The sequence below is a fragment of the Papilio xuthus genome, unplaced genomic scaffold, assembly GCF_000836235.2.
Source record: "Papilio xuthus unplaced genomic scaffold, Pxut_1.1 DF828037.1, whole genome shotgun sequence".
Lineage (NCBI taxonomy): Eukaryota > Metazoa > Arthropoda > Insecta > Lepidoptera > Papilionidae > Papilio > Papilio xuthus.
This window is the reverse complement of record NW_013530612.1, coordinates 1,036,530-1,057,948: the sequence shown is the minus strand read 5'-3', so window position 1 is coordinate 1,057,948 and position 21,419 is coordinate 1,036,530. Positions and strand designations below refer to the sequence as shown.

At 35.2% G+C, this 21,419-nt stretch overlaps 1 protein-coding gene and 3 long non-coding RNA genes across 4 annotated transcripts; all 4 read left to right on the top strand.

The window, feature by feature from the left end:
- Window positions 1-4,959: 4,959 nt before the first annotated feature.
- On the top strand, window positions 4,960-7,406 carry LOC106114657 (uncharacterized). The gene is made up of 4 exons (XR_001227732.1): window positions 4,960-4,989; window positions 5,406-5,433; window positions 6,494-6,517; window positions 7,267-7,406. It is a non-coding gene; the product is annotated as an uncharacterized LOC106114657 (long non-coding RNA).
- A 1,313-nt stretch (window positions 7,407-8,719) lies between these two features.
- On the top strand, window positions 8,720-10,690 carry LOC106114656 (uncharacterized). The gene is made up of 5 exons (XR_001227731.1): window positions 8,720-8,802; window positions 9,532-9,598; window positions 10,158-10,199; window positions 10,416-10,457; window positions 10,663-10,690. It is a non-coding gene; the product is annotated as an uncharacterized LOC106114656 (long non-coding RNA).
- Window positions 10,691-11,332: 642 nt separating this feature from the next.
- On the top strand, window positions 11,333-13,012 carry LOC106114658 (uncharacterized). The gene is made up of 3 exons (XR_001227733.1): window positions 11,333-11,384; window positions 11,850-11,891; window positions 12,913-13,012. It is a non-coding gene; the product is annotated as an uncharacterized LOC106114658 (long non-coding RNA).
- A 3,024-nt stretch (window positions 13,013-16,036) lies between these two features.
- LOC106114654 (uncharacterized) lies at window positions 16,037-18,932 on the top strand. Its single transcript, XM_013307933.1, has 8 exons — window positions 16,037-16,125; window positions 16,744-16,807; window positions 17,201-17,242; window positions 17,360-17,401; window positions 17,720-17,746; window positions 17,918-17,962; window positions 18,036-18,077; window positions 18,828-18,932. Exons 1-8 carry the CDS (start codon window positions 16,084-16,086, stop codon window positions 18,881-18,883), a joined length of 360 nt encoding a protein of 119 aa, XP_013163387.1. The 5' UTR covers window positions 16,037-16,083; the 3' UTR covers window positions 18,884-18,932.
- Window positions 18,933-21,419: the final 2,487 nt, after the last annotated feature.

Below are 21,419 nucleotides of genomic sequence, written 5' to 3'. Positions count from 1 at the left end.
CTCCTGACATAAGAACTAGAGTTGCTGCCTGAATTGCTACTAGCTTTCGTATTCTCCTTGTTACTGCTGGCGGAGCCATATGAGGCACTTCCTGAGCTGCTTCCCGCAGTGTTGCTATTATCTCCAGTTTCTGAGTTAATGACAGTGTCGTCTGTTAAAATGCGAAGCCTGCTTCCTTTTGGATTATTATAGCCTATGTCTGAATAATGAGATCTTGTACCAATATTTCTAGCATATGAATTATATTTTTGACTTTCAGCATATTGTTCTGACTGACTACTCTGTCTTGAATAGCTATTATGGGAATCCAAAAAGATGTCAGCGGTATTGTCAACGTTCCCTCCGGAGTAACTTTGTTGGTACGCTTCATTTTCACTTGTAGAAAAACTCGACGCTTCGCTTTTTGAACTACTGGAGGAATATCCAAATTCTTCCAAATCTTCATAACTCTCACAGACATCGTCAATGGAGTGAACGATATTTTGAGAAGTCTGGAAATAATTACACTTTATAGTGTTAGGAAGAAAATCCGACACCGTGCCGGTGTAGCGCAACATTAGCTTTACTAAAATGTCAACGTTTATGTCCCCTCACTAATCATTCTGACACTTGTACTTGTAATAACGTCTAAAAATAACTACACTTGACGATGCTCGAGACTCCTTCTACGCGAAATTAATAAAAAACTTAATTGGTAGCGTATGTGTTCTTCCAGACTATTTTCTGTTTCTAAGACAAACAGCGAGATCTATTCTACCGTTTTGGAGATACATTTTGACCATCCATCCAAACATTCGCATTTATAATATTAGTATGATAAATGCAATATTTAAAAGAAAATCTTGTTATTTCCACAATTCAGAACTCATGAACGGCTGAACCGATTTGGCTGAAAATTGCTTAAAACCAGTAGACGGACATAGGATGATTTTTTAACCCTTTTCGGTGGGACAAGACATAATTTTTTTTAATACCACTTTAACAGAATTAATTAAACAATTTCATTTTACATTAATTGTAATTAATCAATAAATAAAAAATAACTTAATCATAATTTTAAATACAAGTAATTAAATAAGTTTTAAATTAAATCAAAAATATAAAATGATCCTTAGGTCTAAGGTTGCCAGGTCGCCACAACTGATAGCCGGACAGACCAGCCAGTATGGCCGGACATTTGGTAGAAAGGCCGGACACCCTACATGCAACTTTCAATTGACGCGTCACCTTTATTTTTGGTTGACACGCAATTAAAAAACCTACTAATTTTCGGCTTTATCCGGACGCCTAGCAATGCTACTTGGGACAATAAACAATAATAAACGAATTAATTCTTTATAAATATATTCATCATCATCATCAGCTCACTATACGTCCCCACTGAGGGGCTCGGAGCCTCCTAAGTGAAGGGTGATTAGGCCATAGTCAACCACGCTGGTCCAGTGCGGGTTGGTTGACTTCACACATATCTTTAAATAAATAAATATACAGATAAAATTAATTTTATCTTTTTTAGAGCGTGGCAGCTCAGGAGTCAAGCATTTGACTTGCAATCTGCAGGTCCTGGGTATCCTGCCATGTACCAATATGTCTTTCGAATTCCGATTTACATATGTACATTGATACTATTATTGTGAAGGGTATACGATAAGATGGTATGATAGGTATACGAAAAGAAATTCAAAGATATGTGTGAAGTCAACCCGCACTTCGCCAGCGTTTGACTATGGCCTAATCACCTTTAACTTAGGGTAGACTCCGAGCCCCTCAGTGGGGGCGTATAGGTGATGACGATGAATCTTTTTAAATTAATTTATAACTCACCATTAACAGTAGGACGATGGCTTGCCACATTTTGCAAAAGGTAATTTGCTACTTGGCATAACAGAATTTCTGATTCATTTTATACTAATTATTAACAAAGCTTTTTATCACTTGAGCAAACAATTATTTTTATTTAATTATTGTATTTAAAAACAATAGTTAACCCTTTAACAGTTAACATACGTAAAATTAAACAAACATAATTGTTGCCGACAGATATGGAACCTTTTTGCACGTTTTTTAATCATGATTTTTATATTATAAAATATATATATATATATATATATATATATATATATATATATATTTTACAAGAGTGGTAGAACCCGGTTTAACATCTTCGCACGAATTGGCCAGGTTCGCCCGGTGAAATACCACTACCACACAGAAAACAGGCGTGAAGTGGAAGCAATTCCGCGTTTCGTCTGATGAGTGTGCGTCCCGGAGGCCTAGTTTAGTCCTCTTTCCCTTCCCACCCTTTTCTTCTAAGGAAAGGATGGGAAGTGGAAGTGGACTTTCTGAATGAGAGGATGCACGGAAAGGGCAAATATTATCTTTCTGTGCATCCTCTCCTCCGTCGATTAAAGGTAGGCAACGCATATGCAATTGCGTATGTCTATGGGCAACGGTCACTTCGCTACTTCAGCGATTTCAGATGGCCGCGCGCTCGTTTGCCACCTTATGATATAAAAAAAAATTGGAACTTTATTATATTTTTCTTCCTTTTTCTCTGTATTTTATATCAGTTTTAAATATCTATAACAGTGCGTGCTTATCTCTTCATTTCATAATTCTATATTATATTTTCATTATGTCTTTTTATTTTGTTATATAAATTCCAAAACTCATCTTAATTCAACCGCTCTTCCCATCCTCATATTTTCCGTCGTCTTTAATAATATTTTTTTAATTACACAAGCCTTATTCTGAGACACCGTCCGAGTGGAATAACCTAAATTTAATTTAAAAAACAAAAAGCCTTAATAATTTTTTTGTAAATCGCTTTTTGACCAGTAATTTAGAAATTACCAATAAATATTGTATTGTAGCCTAAAGTATGGAATGACTGTGTGAAAGAGGATATGCGTAAGAAGGGGGTAGACTCGGATATGACGGCTGATAGAGATGTATGGAGGAGTACATGTGCCGACCCTCGATAGGGATAAGGGCAGGTTGATGATGATGTAGCCCAGTCTTTCCCAAAGTGGGCGATAACGCCCCCTTGTGGGCCGCTGCAGGTCTCAAGGGGGGATGTAAGAGACCCAGAAACAAAATGGGGGCGTTGTGTAGAGGCCTGGGGGGTGATTTGTAATTTTATTTAGCTAGTAGGCCGTTAGACAATGACTGCATGAGCTCTCGACTTTCAAGAACTTGTGAACATCAACTAATATGAATTAAAAGCTGTAATATGGGGGCGCTAAAAAATATTTATTTTCAAAGTGGGCAGTTGACAAAATCAGTTTGGGAACCACTGATGTAGCCTAATGGTTAAGGGTACGGATTTTCGATCACGAGGTTGTGGGTTCGAATCCGCGGCATTCGACTATAGTAAAACAATGTCCTAGTACAAGCGTAGTACAAGCGTAGAGCTTAGTTTGGATTGGTACAAGAAATATTACCAAATTTATAAAAAATCTGCTAATATAAAAAAACAGTAAGAATTTGTTAAAAAAAACAAAAACTAGACTGAGACTGTAATAAATTAAATAGTCCTATATCTTATTAACATTATAAATGCGAATGTTTGGATGTATGGATGTTTGTTAGACGTCGGTAGCTCAGGGTTAAAGTACTTGACTTGCAATCCTCCTGGTCCTGCTACATATGTACATTTATCGTATGTTGTTACTGTGAAGGAAAACATCGTGATGCACATATCTGAGAAAGTCAAATGTATGAAGTCTTGCACTGGACCAGCATTCACTATCACATACTCTCACTTAGAGTAGACTCTGACCCTCAGTGTGAACTCATATTTAGCTGATGATAATGTCTGTTAGAAGGTATCTCCAGAACAGCAGGCATAGATGTAGAACATAGTCTGAAAGAACACATAGACTACTAATTATGTTTTTTTTCATTCTACGCGGACGGAGCCGCGTGCGGCAGCTAGTAATACGAAGTCCTTCAACTTTTAAATCATAATAAAAGTCGTAAGGAACAACTGTGTCAATTTATTTTTGTGTCAAAACCTTTTAATAAACATTTAATAAGCCTTTCTTATTGTTTTATTACCAATTTATTGTATTAATTTGCAATAAACAAATAGTCTGGTTCTCTTCTTTTCAATAACAATCATAATTTTACTAATATTATAAATGCGAATGTATGGATGTATGTTTAAGATTTTAACAGTTGTAGAGCCCGCTTTAACATCACACGAATTGTCCCGGCTCGCCCGGTGAAATACCACTACCACACAGAAGACAGGCGTCAAGTGGAAGCAATTCCAAGTACAGTCTGATGAGTGTGCGTCCCGGAGGCCTAATTTAGTCCTCTTTCCCTTCCCACCGTTTTTCTTTATAAGGAAAGGATGGGAAGTGGAAGTGGACTTTCGGGATGAGAGGATGCATGGAAAGGGAAAATATTTTCTTTCTGTGCATCCTCTCCTCCGTCTATTAAAGGTATGCAACGCATATGCAATTGCGTATGTCTATGGGCAACGGTCACTTCGCTATTTCAGCGATTTCAGGTGGCCGCTCGCTCGTTTGCCACCTTATGATATAAAAAAAAAGATATCTCCAGAACGGCTGTATAGATAACATAGTCTAGAAGAATACATAGACTACTATTTTTTTATATTCCGAGCAGACAGAGTCGCGGGTTATAGGTATATTTACAATAAATAAGTTATAACAGTTTATTTTGTAAAAAATAATCTTGTTTTTATAATTAAAAATGTTTATTTTGAAACTAAAAATCTGCGGCACGTGACAGCGCGTTGTGTCGGTTGGTCGCGAGTCGAATGTGACCTTGACCTTTTAAAACTATTAAAATGTAACCTCAAAAGTCAAAGACATACTTTGACTTTAAACATATTTAACAATGAGTTTGCTAAATATTTACAGTTTATTGAACAATTGTTAAACGTAATTTAATTTAAATTAATATTTGTTTATTCAATTACATCTGTTTGTTCAATTGTATCATTTTAAATATAAAAAGGTAAAAATTCTTTTCTTGTCTATCATAACTGTTATAAGACGCATTTAGAAAATATGAAGAAAGTATTTGTTGCGTTTATTTTAATGGTATATCAATAAACTTCATTTCAAACATTTCTAAAGTTTCATCGTTGGTTTTTAAATCTAAAATAAGCGTTTACAACATTTTTATATCTATTTTGTCAAACGTAATTATAGGAACGATATGTTTTATACTAAAGATTTGTTTCGGAAACCGACGATGAGTCAAGCAAGGATATAACTGTTATTTCTTTCAGAAAACATGTAATATATAGAAAAAGGCATAATAAAAACGATAGAACAGCTTTAGTACGACAAGAATTAGATTTTTTTTATATTTAAAACTACTATAAATTAATATAAATGTATGTTAAATATTTCTGTTTATTTTTTCAGACTTTCGTCATAGTTAATTCAAAACCAGGTAAGATATCATCATCAGCTCACTATACGTCCCCACCGAGGGGCTCGGAGCCTACCTTAAGCTAAGGGTGATTAGACCATAGTCAACCACGCTGGCCAAGTGCGGGTTGACTTCACACATATCTTTGAATTTCTTCTCAGATATCTGCAACATCACGATGTTTTCCTTCACCGTAAGAACGTCGGTTAAACGTACATATGAAAATTGGATATCGAAAAACACATTGATTCATGGTGGGATTCGAACCCAGGATCTACAGATTGCAAGTCAAGTGCTTGACCCCTGAGCCACCACAAGATGTACTTCTTACTAATATTATAAACGCGAAAGTTTGGATGTATGTTAGAAGTTTGAAAGTAGCGCTAGTGATCGAGAAATTGAGGAGTAAAAGATTAGCGTGGTTTGGATATGTTATGCGGAAGAATGATGACTACAAAGATAGAGGAAGACCAAAGAAAGCATGTGTTGTGAAAGAGGATATGCGTAAGAAGGGGGTGGATTCAGATATGACGGCTGATAGAGATGTATGGAGGAGTAGTACATACTGTGCCCACCCTCGATAGGGTGAGGGTATGTTGATGATGGATGTTTGTTAGAAGTTGCATGAATTTCGCTGAAATTTGTCATAGATGTCATAAAAACTAGCAGTCGCCCGCGACTCCGTCCGCGTGGATATATAAAAAAAAACTTAATTAGTGTAGCCTATGCGTTCTATCAGACTATGTTCTATACGTATGCCAAATTTAAACGAGATCCGTTCAACTGTTCTAGAGATATCTTCAAACACCCATCCATCCATCCACATCACATCCATCTAAACATTCGCATTTATAATATTAGTAAGTTAAATAAAAAGCAGCTCTTCAAGGCATAATATTCGAAAAAAAAATAACCAAATAGTATCCTATGTCCGTCTCCTGGCTCTAAGCTACCTCTTCACCAATTTTCAGGCATATCTGTAAAGCCGTTCTTGAGTTATAAATAGTGTAACTAACACCACTTTCTTTTATATATATAGATATAATTTCTATCAATTTCATATTTATTAATGATCTTTCAGCTCCTACGGTGTCTGAACTTTTAGGTAAGTAATATTTGCATCTTTCTCACCTTATACCGTTACCCATAGACAACCGCAATTGTAAATACGTAGCCTTTAATCTACAGAGTACGCACTAAAATACAATAATTACCCGTCCTACATGTTCTGCCCTTGATTAAAATACCACCCATTCTTATAAGAAAAGGGTAGTAAGGGAAAGAGCCTGAATGTCTAATTTTATTCCTCTTTCAATTCCTACCCTATTTCTTATAAGGAAAGGACGGGAAGTGGAAGTGGATTTTTCAGATGAGTGGATGCATGGGAATGGAAAATATTATCTTTCTGTGCATCCTCTCCTCCGTCGATTAAAGGTAGGCAACGCATATGCAATTGCGTATGTCTATGGGCAGCCGTCGCTTCTCTGTTTCAGCGATTACGGGTGGCCGATCGCTTGTTTGTCACCTCACCTATTTTTAAAAAAAAGGAAAGTGTATTAAAACGAGTCCTCCGACACACACTCATCAAACTGCAGTTGTAATGAGTAGACTTGAGGCGTGTGTTCTGTGAGGTCGTGTTGTAGCGGACGAGGTACAGACTGCAGTTGTGATGAGTTGTGACTTGAGGCGTGTGTTCTGTGAGGTCGTGTTGCAGCAGACGAGGTACAGACTGCAGTTGTAATGAGTAAACTTGAGGCGTGTGTTCTGTGAGGTCGTGTTGTAGCGGATGAGGCACAGACTACCACTGTTGTCACGTCAAAAATACTATAATTAACTTAATTTAATTTATTACAGCTTTACTTGGCAAAGATTCAAAATGTACGACTACTCCAGCACCGAATTGCGATGACCATACGGAACCTGATAAGCAAGATTCAAATGAAAACAAAGATCCTAAAGATTGTAGCGATTAAAATTAATAATGTACTTTAAAAAACGGCTAAAACCAAACGTATACTCGTCCGGTGGCGGCACCGATTAGTTTCGAGGACCCTTTAGGGGACCCTTTATCAGGGTGAGTGGGACTGGTATTATTTCGTAGCCGCAGCCTGTTGTCTTTCCCACTATGATAAAGGGCCTCCTATAGGCTCGAAACAAATCGGTGCCGACACCGGACAAACATACGTAAATGTTTCAAACACTTTTCTACATAGTTACGAGAAAATAACCCATCAACCTGCCCTTATCCCTACAGAGGATAGGTACATATACTCCTCCATATCTATCAGCCGTCATATCTGAATCCACCTCCTTACGCATATCCTCTTTAAAACAATACTTTCTTTGGTCTTCCTCTACCTTTGTAGCTACATTCAATCACATTACTTTTTTATTTATGTCTTCATCAATATGAATGTTTTAATAAATAAAAAACGCATAATTAATATTTGTATTTTATTTTTTAATCATTATCATCTGCTCACTATCCCCACTGAGGGTGATCTACCCTAAGTGAGACTATGTGATAGTGAATGCTGGTCCAGTGCAAGACTTCACACATTTGACTTTCTCAGATATGTGCAGCATCACGATGTTTTCCTTCATCGTAACGTCGGATAAATATACAAAACCTGGATGATTGTGTTTTTTGGAAATTATATTTAAATACGTATTACTAATAAAATTATGAAATATGAATAATATTTTTCGATCTTACCGATAGAAAAAGTTAAGTTTATGTTTAAGTTGATTATCGATAAAACAAGAATAAAATGACATTTTCTAAAAATGATTCCTAACTAGATCGATTTATCGCCCCCGAAATCCCGTATATACTAAATTTTATGAAAATCGTTGGAGCCGATTCCGAGATTCCAATTATATATATATATATAAAAGCGTCTGTGGCTGAGGTAACACTTGACTTGTAATCTGCAGCTTCTCTGTTCAAATCCCATCACGTACCAATGTGTTTTTAAATATGTACATTAATCGTATATTGCGATGAAGGAAAACATCGTGATGCTGCACATATCTGAGAAAGTCAAATGTGTGAAATCTTGCACTGGGTCAGCATTCACTATCACATAATCTCACTTAGGGTAGAGTCTGAGTGGGGACTAAAAACATGCACGTGAACGAAGTTATGTGCAACGGCTAGTTTTAACATAGCTTGTCTAGATTTAGTTTAATTGTTCACGATTTTTATTTGATATATTTATGTCGTGATTTACGTAATATTTTATTAACTTAAATTCAATATAAATACAGATTTTTGTGTTTTAAAATTACAGACTTAATAGTTGTGTTTGATTTATAATAACTTTATTTATTAAAATAACTATTAAAATGTCGAAAGTAAATTTGATCGTGGCTTCTGTTTTCGTATTGGTGAGTTGATTTTTGTTTTCTGAGACCAAAAATCTCTGTATAAAACATATCGTACCTTTTATCTTTGACAAAACAGATGTAGCAATGTATTTTAGACAGGGATTTTAGTCTCGGAAATTCACGCTTTGTTGTTTTTTATCATAAGGTGGCAAACGAGCGAGCGGTCACCTGAAATTGCTGATATAGCGAAGTGACCGTTGCCCATAGACAAACGCAATTGCATACGTTGCCTACATTTAATCGACGGAGGAGAGGATGCACAGAAAGATAATATTTTCCCTTTCCGTGCAGGATGCATAATTCACGAAGTCCACTTCCAATTCCCATCCTTTCCTTATAAGAAAGAGATTGGGAAGGGAAAGAGGAGTGAATTAGGCATCCGGGACGCACTAATCAGACGAAAAGCGGAATTGCTTCCACTTCACGCCTGTCTAGTTTCTTATCATAAGCCAAAATACATCTTACATCTTATTAATATAAATACGAATGTTTAGATGGATGTTTGTTAAAAAATATCTACAGAACAGCTTCATGGATCTCACTAAATTTGACATAGATGTAGAACATAGTCTAAAAGAACGCATAGACTACTAATAAAGGTTTTTTTAATCTCGCGGTAACGGTGCCGCGGGCTACAGCAACTAAATAAGTGTAAAGTTTGCATCAACAGATGACGCTATATTAAAAACATAACTTAACCAAAGATTTTACTTTTTAATGTCTTTTTAGATGGCCTGCGCAGCCTTCAGCCCAGCGCAAGCTGCTGCATCCCACGGCTCCAAGAAACATGAGACGAGTAAGTTTAAACAAGGACTTAATAAAAATAATACTATTAAACTTACTTCTTACTAACAGTATAAACGCGAATGTTTAGATAGATGTTTGTGTGAAGATATCTCCAGAACAGCTGCATGGATCTTCATGAAATTTGTCATACATATAGAACATAGTTTGGAAGAACACATAGACTACTAATTACTGTTTTCTTTTAATTCTGGCGGACAGAGTCGCGGGCAACCGCTAGTCAATTATAAAAAAAAATTGGATGTCTAATCTATGTTAGTGTGAGTTTCTGAGGCCAAAATCCTCCTTTAAAACATATTTTTATCTCTGTTATGTCAAAGATAATGACAGGGATGACGATATGTTTTATACAGAGATTTTGGTCTTTAAAAACAAACGGCAAAGACAACAAAAAGTGACAGTTCCAATTTCAAAGATGGCGTTCTATCGTTTATTTTAATTATTTTGTTAAAATAAACAGATAAAGTAGTAATATTATAAAATAAGTTGAGTTAATGTTTAAAGTTATTTGAATTAGAGTTATTTTAACATTCCTATTTGTTTCATCTCAGCCGATATCGTAAAGAAACTTGAAGATCTTGCAAAGAAGATTGGTAAGTTAGCTATCAAATCGTTATATCTTACTTCTTACTAATATTATAAATGCAAAAGTTTACGATGCATAGCTGGATGTTTGTTAGAAGGTATCTTTAGAACAGCTACATGAATCTTGATGAAATTTGTCATAAATGTAGAACATAGTCTGGAAGAACACATAGACTAATAATTAGGTTTTTAAACCCAAGAGCTAATTTGTTTTTGAATTACAGAAAAGACTTTGGAAGATGCAGAGGACAAAATTGAGAAAACAGGTAAGTAATTTACTGCAACTTTTACTAAAGAAACAAAACATAAAATAAAGTTAAAGTTAGTATACATCTTTTCAAATATATTGCCAGCTCAAGGACATGCGCGGTGCGCAGGCACCTCGCTAAACCCGGCACCTAACATTGTGTTCGCAGCGACTTTTGCAATGTTCAAACACAAAGAGATTATATTATGTTTTCTATTTTACAGCCAAGAAACTAGCTTCTAAAGCTGCAGGTAATTATTTATTATCATTTTATAAATATTGTAGTAAAAAATACCTAACAATTTTAAAAGTGGCAGACGAAGTGTTGCACTGTGTGCCTCGCTGCAATACCACGACCTCACAGAACACACGCCTCAAGTCACAACTCATTCCAACTGCAGTCTGATGAGTGCATGTGGGAGGACTAATATTAGTCCCTTTTTCTTCCCACCCATTTTCTTAACAGAGGAGGGGACGCATGCGAAAGAGATATATATTTCTGTGGGTTCTGTCGACTAAGGTAGGCAATGCATCTGCAATTGCGGATTTCTATAGGTAGTGGGAGCGTCCGTGGCTCAAAGGTTTCAGCACTTGACTTGTAATCTGCAGGTTCTGTGTTTTTCGATTTACATATGTACATTTAACCGACGTTCTTACGGTGAAGGAAAACATCGTGATGCAACCTGCACATATCTGAGAAGAAATTCAAAGATATGTGTGAAGTCAACCCGCACTAGCCAGCATTTGACTATGGCCTAGTAACCCTTAACTTAGGGTAGGCTCCGAGCCCCTCAGTGGGGACATATAGTGAGCTGATGATGGGTAGTGGCCGCTTGGTCGTTTGCAATTTTATGATATAAAAACACTTTTTTTTAATTAAAATTATATTTGTTTTGTATAGAGGATGCACAAGATGCAATCAAAGAAGTAAGAGCGGCGATCGCAAGTAAGTTTTGAAATTCGAACACATATATTAGTGTAAAATAACATGTTTTATCTATGCAAGTTTGTGTATGTTCCGTTTACGAGAACGTGTTGATAGATTTTGACGGGACTTTGACTGGAAGGTAGCTGACGTACACGAGAATGTTATAGGATACTTATTGCTTAATAATGTGGTGACAAAGTCGCAGACAACGGCTAGTTATAGTCTTCTTTTTAGAAATCAATTCAAACTGGCAACTAAACGCGTTATGTTGTTTTCTTACTAATATTATAAATGCCAATGTTTAGATGTATGTTGGAAGATATCTCTAGAACATCTGCATGGATCTTGATGTAATTTGTCATACATATAGAACATAGTCTGGATGAACACATAGACTAATAATTATGTTTTTTTTATTTCACGCGGACAGCTATCGACATAAAGTTAAACTTCATAATTAAATATAAATTAAATTCATTTCAGGTGCTGGAAAATTGACAGATGAAATTGAAAAAGCACTTAAAGGTACGTGAGAAATAGTTATTTTCATTTTAATTAGAAAGTAACGAAGACCAAGCGAAATATGCATCTTAAGGTTCCTCACGCTTGGTTTGCTACAAACAACCACAAATACGAATGCCAAACACCGATCGCAAACACAAACATCCCAACGTTTGGCAAACTAGGTAGTATATATTATCAAGATCTTCAAACTATCTTACTTATATTATAAATGCGATTGTTAAGATGGATATTTGTTACGGATCTCCAGAACAGCTGTATGTGTCTCGATGAAATTTGTCATACATATAGAACATAGTCTGGAAGAACACATAGGCTTATTAAGTTTTTAATTCCTCGCAGACAGAATCGACAGCTATTTAATTTACTTTGATTGGACAAATAGTGACCAAACAAAAACAGGCAAACAGCCACACGTTCATGTTTGTTGTTTTATTGTTTGCCAAGCGTGGCTTTCTCCGCGCGGAATTAAAATGCAACTTAATAAGTAGCCTATGTGTTCTTCCAGACTATGTTCTACATCTATGACAAATTTCATCAAGATTCATGCAGTTTTTTAACAGTGGTAGAGCCCGCTTTAACATCTTCGCACGAATTGTCCCGGCTCGCCCGGTGAAATACCACAACCACACAGAAGACAGGCGTCAAGTGGAAGCAATTCCGCGTTTCGTCTTATGAGTGTGCGTCCCGGGGGCCTAATTTAGTCCTCTTTCCCTTCTCACCCTTTTTCTTATAAGGAAAGGAAGTGGAAGTGGACTTTCCGAATGAGAGAATGCATGGAAATGTTTTCTTTCTGTGCATCCTCTCCTCCGTCGATTAAAGGTATGCAACGCATGCAATTGCGTATGTCTATGGGCAACGGTCACTTCGCTATTTCAGCGATTTCAGGTGGCCGCTCGCTCGTTTGCCACCTTATGGTATAAAAAAGAGTTGTTTAGGAGATATGTAACTTATGTAATATTTCATTCGACTCTACGTAGATGAAAATGCGAGGAGAGTATTTAATCTTTTTTTTCTTTTTCAGAATTGGAAGAGAAAGTTAAAAAGATTGTCAAGGATATCACTGACAAGGAATAAATTTTAGTTTACAATAACAGTTGTAAAGTATTGAATAAATAATAATAAACATATTAAATATTTAATTTCATATATCCCAATAAAAACTAATTATTTTGTTACCCTACTCACCCTTCGTATTAAGAATGGATGGGAAAAAGAAGTTGATTACACGGAGGTGTTAACACATAGTGTACGAAAGAAAATTCGAAACTGTGTCAGTATGACGCAACACTTCTTCTTGTCAGCCATGAGACGCCCACTGCTGGACATAGGCCTCCCCTAAAGATCGCCCCGATGACCGGTCTTGTGCCACCTGCATCCAGGACGCAACACTAGCCTTATTAAAATGTCGTTTATGTCCCCTGACTACATCTGACAACTTGACTTTGTAACGAAAGTGCGCTTTTGTCAAATGATTCTATCTAATCTTATATATAAAAGTCTCCTGGCTCTAAGCTACCTCCTCACCAATTTTCAGGCATATCTGTAAAGCCGTTCTTGAGTTATAAATAGTGTAACTAACACCACTTTCTTTTATGTTATATATAAAATTGTCGTGTCACAATTTTCGTTCCCATACTCCTCCGAAATGGCCTGACCGATTCTCATGAAATTTTGTGAGCATATTGAATCGGCCAACATCTATTTCTCATCCCCTCATAAATGTTAAGGGTAGTCCACACCTAATTTTTGTTTTATTTTTTAGACAAACACGCGTACGAAGTCGCGGGCGACAGATAGTAATGTCTAAAAATAGGAAGGGGAAACATTCTCTTTCTGTGCGTCCCCTAATCCGTAGATTAAAGGTAGGCAACGCGTCTGCAATTGCGTATGTCTATGGCTAATGGTCGCTTCGCTATTTCGACGAATCTAAGCGTCTGCTTTTTCGTTTGCCACCTAATGATATATGCGTTGCCTACCTTTAATCGACGGAGAAGAGGATGCACAAAAAGAAAATATTTTCCATTCCCATGCATCCTCCGATCCAGAAAGTCAACTTCCACTTCCCATTCTTTCCTTATTAAACAAGGGTGGGAAGGGAAAGAGGACTAAATTAGGCCTCCGGGACGCACACTCATCAGACTGTACGCGGAATTACTTCCACTTGACGCCTGTCTTCTGTATGGTCGTGGTATTTCACTGAGCGAGGACAATTCGTGCGAACATGTTAAAGCGGGCTCTACCACTGTTAACACCGACAATAGTCACCTAGACCACTAAAGAGGTTACGGCATCATATTGACACAGACGTAGCGATTTTTAAGGTACTTGAAATCGATAAGAGCGGTAAAGTAATGCTCCAACCTCCATGACCACAGTGTTATTAAGCCAAGACATAAGAAAAGAATATACCAAGGGTTTGTAGATGTCTTTTTTTTAAATAAAAACAAATTCCAGCTTGATACCTTCACGCGTTTTTGAGAAAAATAGTCTTGACAGAGAGACGGACGAACAACAAAGTGATTCTATAAGGGTTCCGTTTTTTTCCTATGAGGTAAGGAACCCTAAAAATTAGAACGCAACTGCTGCCCTCCAGAGCTTTGATACGAAAGTAGCACATCTCAAACTAACTTTAAATATTATAAATGCGAATGTTTGTTTAAAGGTATCTCCGGACCGGCTCAACAGATCACAGATGTAGAACACAGTCTGGAAGAAAACAGGCTACTTACATTTTTTTAATTTTAGCGAGGTCAATGTCGCGGGCGACAGCTAGTTATAAAATAAAAATAAAATTATTTAAAAAAATACCTTGTTTTTTTATCAACACCAAACGTAGTACTACCAGTAAGAAACACAAATAATAAGAAATTAATCCTACTAATATTATAAATGCGAATGTTTAGATGTATGTTAGAAGGTATCTCCAGAACGGCTGCATGAATCTTGATGAAATTTGTCATACATATAGAACATAGTCTGGAAGAACACATCGCGTGTACAACCAGTAAAAAAATAAACCTAGCATCCAGTGTAAACAACATCTCTTGGACGAATGTACCTCGTCCGCTGCAATACCACGACCACACAGAAGACACGCGTCAAGTGAAAGTCATTCCCGTATTTCATCTGATGAGTGTGTGTGCCGGAGGACTAATTTTAGTCACCTTTCCGTTCCTACGTATTCTCTTATAAGGATGGGAAGGGTAGTAGATTTGACAGAAGAGAGGATATATCCACTATCTGTGTGTCCCCTCCTCCGTGAATTAAATATAGGCAACGCATCTGTAATTGCGTTTGTCTATGGGTAGCGGTCACTTCGCTAGTACGGCAATTTCAGATGCTCGTTTATTGGTTTGCCACATTTTGTGAAAAAAATATTTTCCTAATTAGAAAAATGTGGAAAGGGGGAAGAGAATTATTTCGCAGACTCGTAATGATTCAACGAATTATTGAAAAATGACTACTAAACTATCTTATGCCTTTGACTCCGTCCGCTAGAGAACATGATAACTATACAGGTTATGTGTTCTTCCAGACTATGTTCTACATATATGACAAATTTCATCAAGATCCATGCAGCCGTTCTGGAGATATCTTCTAACAAACATCTAAACATTCACATTTATTATATTACTAGTTGTCTCATGCGACTCTGTATGCGCGAAATTAAAAAATAACTTAATAAGTAGTCTATGTGTTCTTCCAGACTATGTTCTATATGTATGACAAATTTCATCAAGATCCATGCAGCCGTTCTGGAGATATCTTCTAACATACATCTAAACATTCACATTTATAATATTACTAGTTGTCTCACGCGACTCTGTATGCGCGAAATTAAAAAAAAAACTTAATAAGTAGTCTATGTGTTCTTACAGACTATGTTCTATATGTATGACAAATTTCATCAAGATCTGTACAGCTGTTCCGGAGATATCTTCTAACATACATCTAAACATTCGCATTTATAATATTAGTAAGTTTGTTTGCGTTTAATTATTAACTATATTATTTATACGATTCGATAATAAATATAAATATTTAATATATTAATCGTGTAGTTGATATTATTTATGATTAATTTATTACGGTTTTTTCGTATAAATATTGTATATTTTTTGTTAAAATAACTATCCACTGTTGGAATTCACAGTGTGTTCTAATACGTTGCATATTTTGTTACGAAATCAATATGTCGAAAATTAGCTTGTTCACTGGATCAGTTGTTTTATTGGTAAGTACATTTATTTAAATTAATTTAACTACTCAGAGACAGATAATGTATAATAAAATTAGTTGTCACTTGTGATTCCGTGTTTGCGGAATTAAAAACTTAATAGTCTATGTGTTCTTCCAAACTATGTTCTATATCTATGACAAATTTCATCACGATCCATGCAGCCGTTCTGGAGATATCATCTAACAAACATCCATCTAAACATTCGCATTTATATATATAAAAGAAAGTCGTGTTAGTTGCACTATTTATAACTGAAGAACGGCTTTACCGCCTGAAAATTGTTGAGGAGGTAGCTTAGAGCCAGGAGACGGACATAGGATACTATTTATTCATTTTGTTCCAATTTATGTCTTGAAGAGCTGCTTTTTATTTAACTTACTAATATTATAAATGCGAATGTTTACATGGTCTCGATTAAATTTGACATACATATAGAACATAGTCTGAAAGAACACATAGGCTACACTAATTAATCTTTTTTTATATATTAACGCGGACGGAGGCGCGGGCGACAGCTAGTTTATAATATTAGTAAGATTATGTGTTATTACGGACATTATAAGACGCCTGTGTCCATTTGACATAAAGTTAAATATTAATTTTAACCAATAGGTGGCACTGGTAGTCTTCAATCCCGTTGAAGCTGGTCGTCCTCCGCCACAGAAACGCGAACCCCGTAAGTTTCACGACACAACATTATTATTTGAATTATTATATTATGTATTATAAATACATTTTTAATGTAATTTTAATATTAAAAGGAAGCTTAATGAACAAATAAAACAATGATTGATAAAAAAGGAGGGAACAGATAAAAAATTGTGCCATATTAAACATGACCAGTGATATAAAAAAGAAAATCTTTCTGGTTATGTTCATGAACACATTGCAAAGAATGCTTAATCTTTGACATACATGGGCATAGATAAAAAATAAAATTTCTCAAGGTCATCTGATCAGTTCTCACCCAACGCATCATTTTACGTTCCGTTTCACGTAAAATTGTGTTCTACGCATTCGTGTGATATTTTAAACCGCCAAAATATTTGAACTTTTATTATATTTTCAGTTGATGTCAAAAAAAAACTAGAGGAGCTATCCGAAAAGATTGGTAAGTATCTTTTGAAAGATAAAAAAATCACCAAAGATTAAAAAAGACAAACACAACGAGTAATTACTGATTGCTTTATTTTTTCGCTAGTTAATTAAATATATTTTCTTTCTACAGCTAAAATACTCAAGGAGGCCAAAGAGAAGGCAGAGAAGACAGGTAACTCTAAATCTGAACAACTCGAAATGGGTCAAATTTCTCATTCGCATTATTAAACGAAGTTTCGTTTCACGAAATATATAGCAATTTTTTCCTACGACTCTGTCAGCGCAAATAAAAAGAAACTTAATTTTTCTATATGTTCTTCCAGACTATGTTCTACATCTATGATTTCACTGAGATCCATGCAACAGTTCTGGATATAACTACTGACATACATCTAAACATTCGCATTTATAATATTACTAAGATTTTGTTTTATAAATTTAAACCAAAGAGTACGAATGAAAGGAGGTCTAATATTTTTTTTTATTACAGCAAAGGCCATAGCAGCGAAAGCGTCAGGTATGTAAAAGATTAGCTATAGACCAGACATGACATTAAGTATAATATCTTAATTCTAGTAAATTAAAAAAATATAAAACTTATGTACATATGTAACGTTACCAGTAATTTTGTTGTAACCAAAAAATGACAAAAAAATATATTTTATGAATTTATTTTTCCCCCAAACAGAGGAAGTAAAAGAAGCGATAAAGGACGCTAAAGATGCTTTAGCTGGTAAGTTTAGAAAAAAAAGTTAATTAATTTTATTTTATTTAACTTTACTCAATAAATAATATCTTGTTTTCAGCCGCGAGAAAAATTAATGCCAAAGTGGAAGAGGCGTTTGAGAGTACGTATATTTTTTTTATTTAAATTTGATGAATTTAACAGTGGTAGAGCCCGCTTTAATATCTTCGCACGAATCGGCCCGGCTCGCCCGGTGAAATACCACCACCACCACACAGAAGACAGGCGTCAAGTGGAAGCAATTCCGCGTTTCGTCTGATGAGTGTGCGTCCCGGAGGCCAAAATTAGTCCTCTTTCCCTTCCCACCTTTTTCTTATAAGGAAAGGATGGGAAGTGGACTTTCCGGATGAGAGGATACATGGAAAGGGAATATATTTTCTTTCTGTTGATCCTCTCCTCCGTCGATTAAAGGTAGGCAACGCATATGCAATTGCGTATGTTTATGGGCAACGGTCACTTCGCTATTTCAGCGATTTCAGGTGGCAGCTCGCTCGTTTCCTACCTTATGATATAAAAATTTTTAAATCTCTCTTGAAATGAGTAACGGGCGACAGCTAATCTGACTAATATTATACGTATGTTTGGATGGATGGATGTTTGTTTGAAGGTATCTCCAGAAGGACTTTACGAATCTTGTTGTAATTTGTCATACATATTTGTAGAGATAGTTAGAATCCTTTGAGGCAAGCGCGCTTTCGTTACAAAGTCAAATGTCAGATGTGACATAAAAGTGACATTTTAGTAAGACTAGTGTTGTACACCGGTATAGTGTTGGATTTTCTTCCTAAATAAAACATAGTCTGCAAGAACATGCGGAGTATTTTATTGATAAAATTTTAATTTTTTGTTTCAGATTTGGCAAAGAAGATTGAAAAAGCTATCAGCGATATTGCCAAAGGAAATAAGTGAATTGTAATCAACTCTACAAAGATTGATTTTCAATAAAATAATAAGAAGACTTTATTTATTTTTATTATAACCTCAATTAGATACTAGTTTTGATAAAGATGAATGTTTAGATGTATGTTAGAAGATATCTCCAGAACGGCTGGACAGATCTTGATGAAATTAGTCATACATATAGAACATAGTCTGGAAGAACACATAGACTACTTATTCAGTTTTTATATCACATCGACAGAGTCTGGGGCGACAGTTAGTATTATAAATGCGAAAGTTTCGATGGATAAATGGATGGATGTTTGTTAGAAGATATTTACAGAACAGCTTCATGTATCTTGATGATATTTGCCATAGATGTAGAACATAGTCTGGAAGAACAGATAGACTACTATTTTTTTTTTAAACAGCGAGTTATATATATTTTGTAAGCACAAAGTGAAAATTATTTAATTGAACGTATAATTACAAAAAATATTAAAAAATAAATATAGGTTTGCTATTCCTGGCCTATAGACTAAACGAGTCAATTGAACGAATTAGGTATTCTATTCGCCTTATGCTTCTTACGTAGACTTAAAACACATACAGTGAAGAAATTAATGAAATTAATTCTTTAAAAAACTTGTGAAAAATTCAAAAATTAGTTCAAATCTCCTTCGCCATATTTTTTTATAAAATACTAGCGGACCCGACAGACGTTGTCCTCTCGTGACGTTCAAAAATTGAATTGACGTTTAAAATTCGAATATTATTTAAAATTTGACACTGCGATGGTAGCGCCGTCTGTCGGATCCAATGTAAAACATTACAAAATCAACAACTACTAATAAATTAAATATTAATTAAAAAAACATTGTCCAGCGGACAAAATTGTGAATCTAAACCATTCCCAGATCCCCTTGAACACACACAAAAAATTTCATCAAAATCGCTCCAGTCGTTTGAGAGAAGTTCAGTGACATACACACTCACAGAAGAATTATATATTTAAATTTGAAAATTTTTCTCTTAAAATGGAGCCAATAGATGTCGCTATTTAATCTATTTGGGTCTTAGGGCTTAGTTTTAGTGTTAGGTTATTTTCATTATTTTGATTGTTCGAAATAACTAAAATAGACTTACTGTAGGTTTCTGGGACCCTATTTTGTCAAAAATAATGAAAGGAATGACGATAAGTTTTATACAGATACTAGCTGTCGTCAGCGACTCCGTCCGCGTGGATATATAAAAAAACTTAATATATAGATAAGTTAAATAAAAAGCAGCTCTTCAATGCAAACATTCCAAAGGATATCCTATGTCCGTCTCCTGGCTCTAAGCTACCTCCTCAACAATTTTCAGGCATATCGGTAAAGTCATTCTTGAGTTATAAATAGTGTAACTAACACCACTTTCTTTTATATAGATGCGACTCGTAAGGTAATTCGGGAACGGCTACATGTATCTCGTTGGAACTTCGCATAAGAACACATAGACTCCTAATTAAGGTTTTTTTTAATGTCGCGCGATGAAGACGCGGGCGACAGTTAGTAATTTGTAATTAAAGTATTTATCTTGACATGAACTTGAGTTATATCAAATTTTAACGTTAATTCGCACAAATTCCTTAAAAAAGTACAAAGTTTTCGCTCCAAGTATTAATATATATACTAGCGGACCCGACAGACGTTGTCCTGTCTACACGTCTTTAATTCGAATATTATTTAAAATTTGACACTGTGATGGTAGCGCCGTCTGTCGGATCCATTGTAAAACATTCCAAAATCAACAACTAATAATAAATTAAAAATTAATTAAAAAAACATTGTCCAGCTGACAAAATTATGAATCTAAACCATTCCCAGATCCCCTTGAACACACACAAAAAATTTCATCAAAATCGGTCCAGTCGTTTGAGAGAAGTTCAGTGACATACACACGCACAGAAGAATTATATATATAAAGATTAGTTTTTCATATTAACTGTAAGTTAATGAAATTGAAATGTCTGTATGTTATCAAATAAAAACCATATTTCGTGTCAAGTTTTTTTATCTGTCGGCAAGTTTGTGTATGTTCAATGTAATCTCGAGAACGTGTGGAGAGATTTTGAGGGGACTTTGACTGGAAGGTAGCTGATGTATACGAGAATGTTATAGGATTTTTTTCATTAATTTTGTTCTAAGTCGCTGACGACGCTAGTCTCGATATGAAGCAATACCTAGAGGCTTTATTAAATAACATATAACAAGTTATATCCCAAATGGAATATTATTTGTCATTAATTATTAAATATATAAAAAACTGGATGAAATTGTGTTTTTTTGAAATTATATTTAAGTACGAATTACTAATAAAATGATGAAATATGAATAATATTTTTCGATATTTAAAAACGCCATCTGTTGTTGTGTCGTTAAAGCAATTCGTTGCTGACAAAAAATAGTATTATTATTCGCCAATAGATGTCAGGAAGAGTCATATTTTTCAGTTCTTTTTGTCATTTTTCTTTAATTTATTTGTATTGTTTTGTTAATTTTCTAAAAATGATTCCCAGCTAGAT

Bases quoted from the DNA above. Each gene is read 5' to 3' on its own strand.
- LOC106114654 (XM_013307933.1), top strand. From the start codon at position 16,084: ATGTCGAAAATTAGCTTGTTCACTGGATCAGTTGTTTTATTG. The intron at 16,126-16,743 runs GTAAGTACATTT...TTTAACCAATAG, and splicing joins CTGGATCAGTTGTTTTATTG to GTGGCACTGGTAGTCTTCAA. The intron at 17,243-17,359 runs GTAAGTATCTTT...TTCTTTCTACAG, and splicing joins GGAGCTATCCGAAAAGATTG to CTAAAATACTCAAGGAGGCC.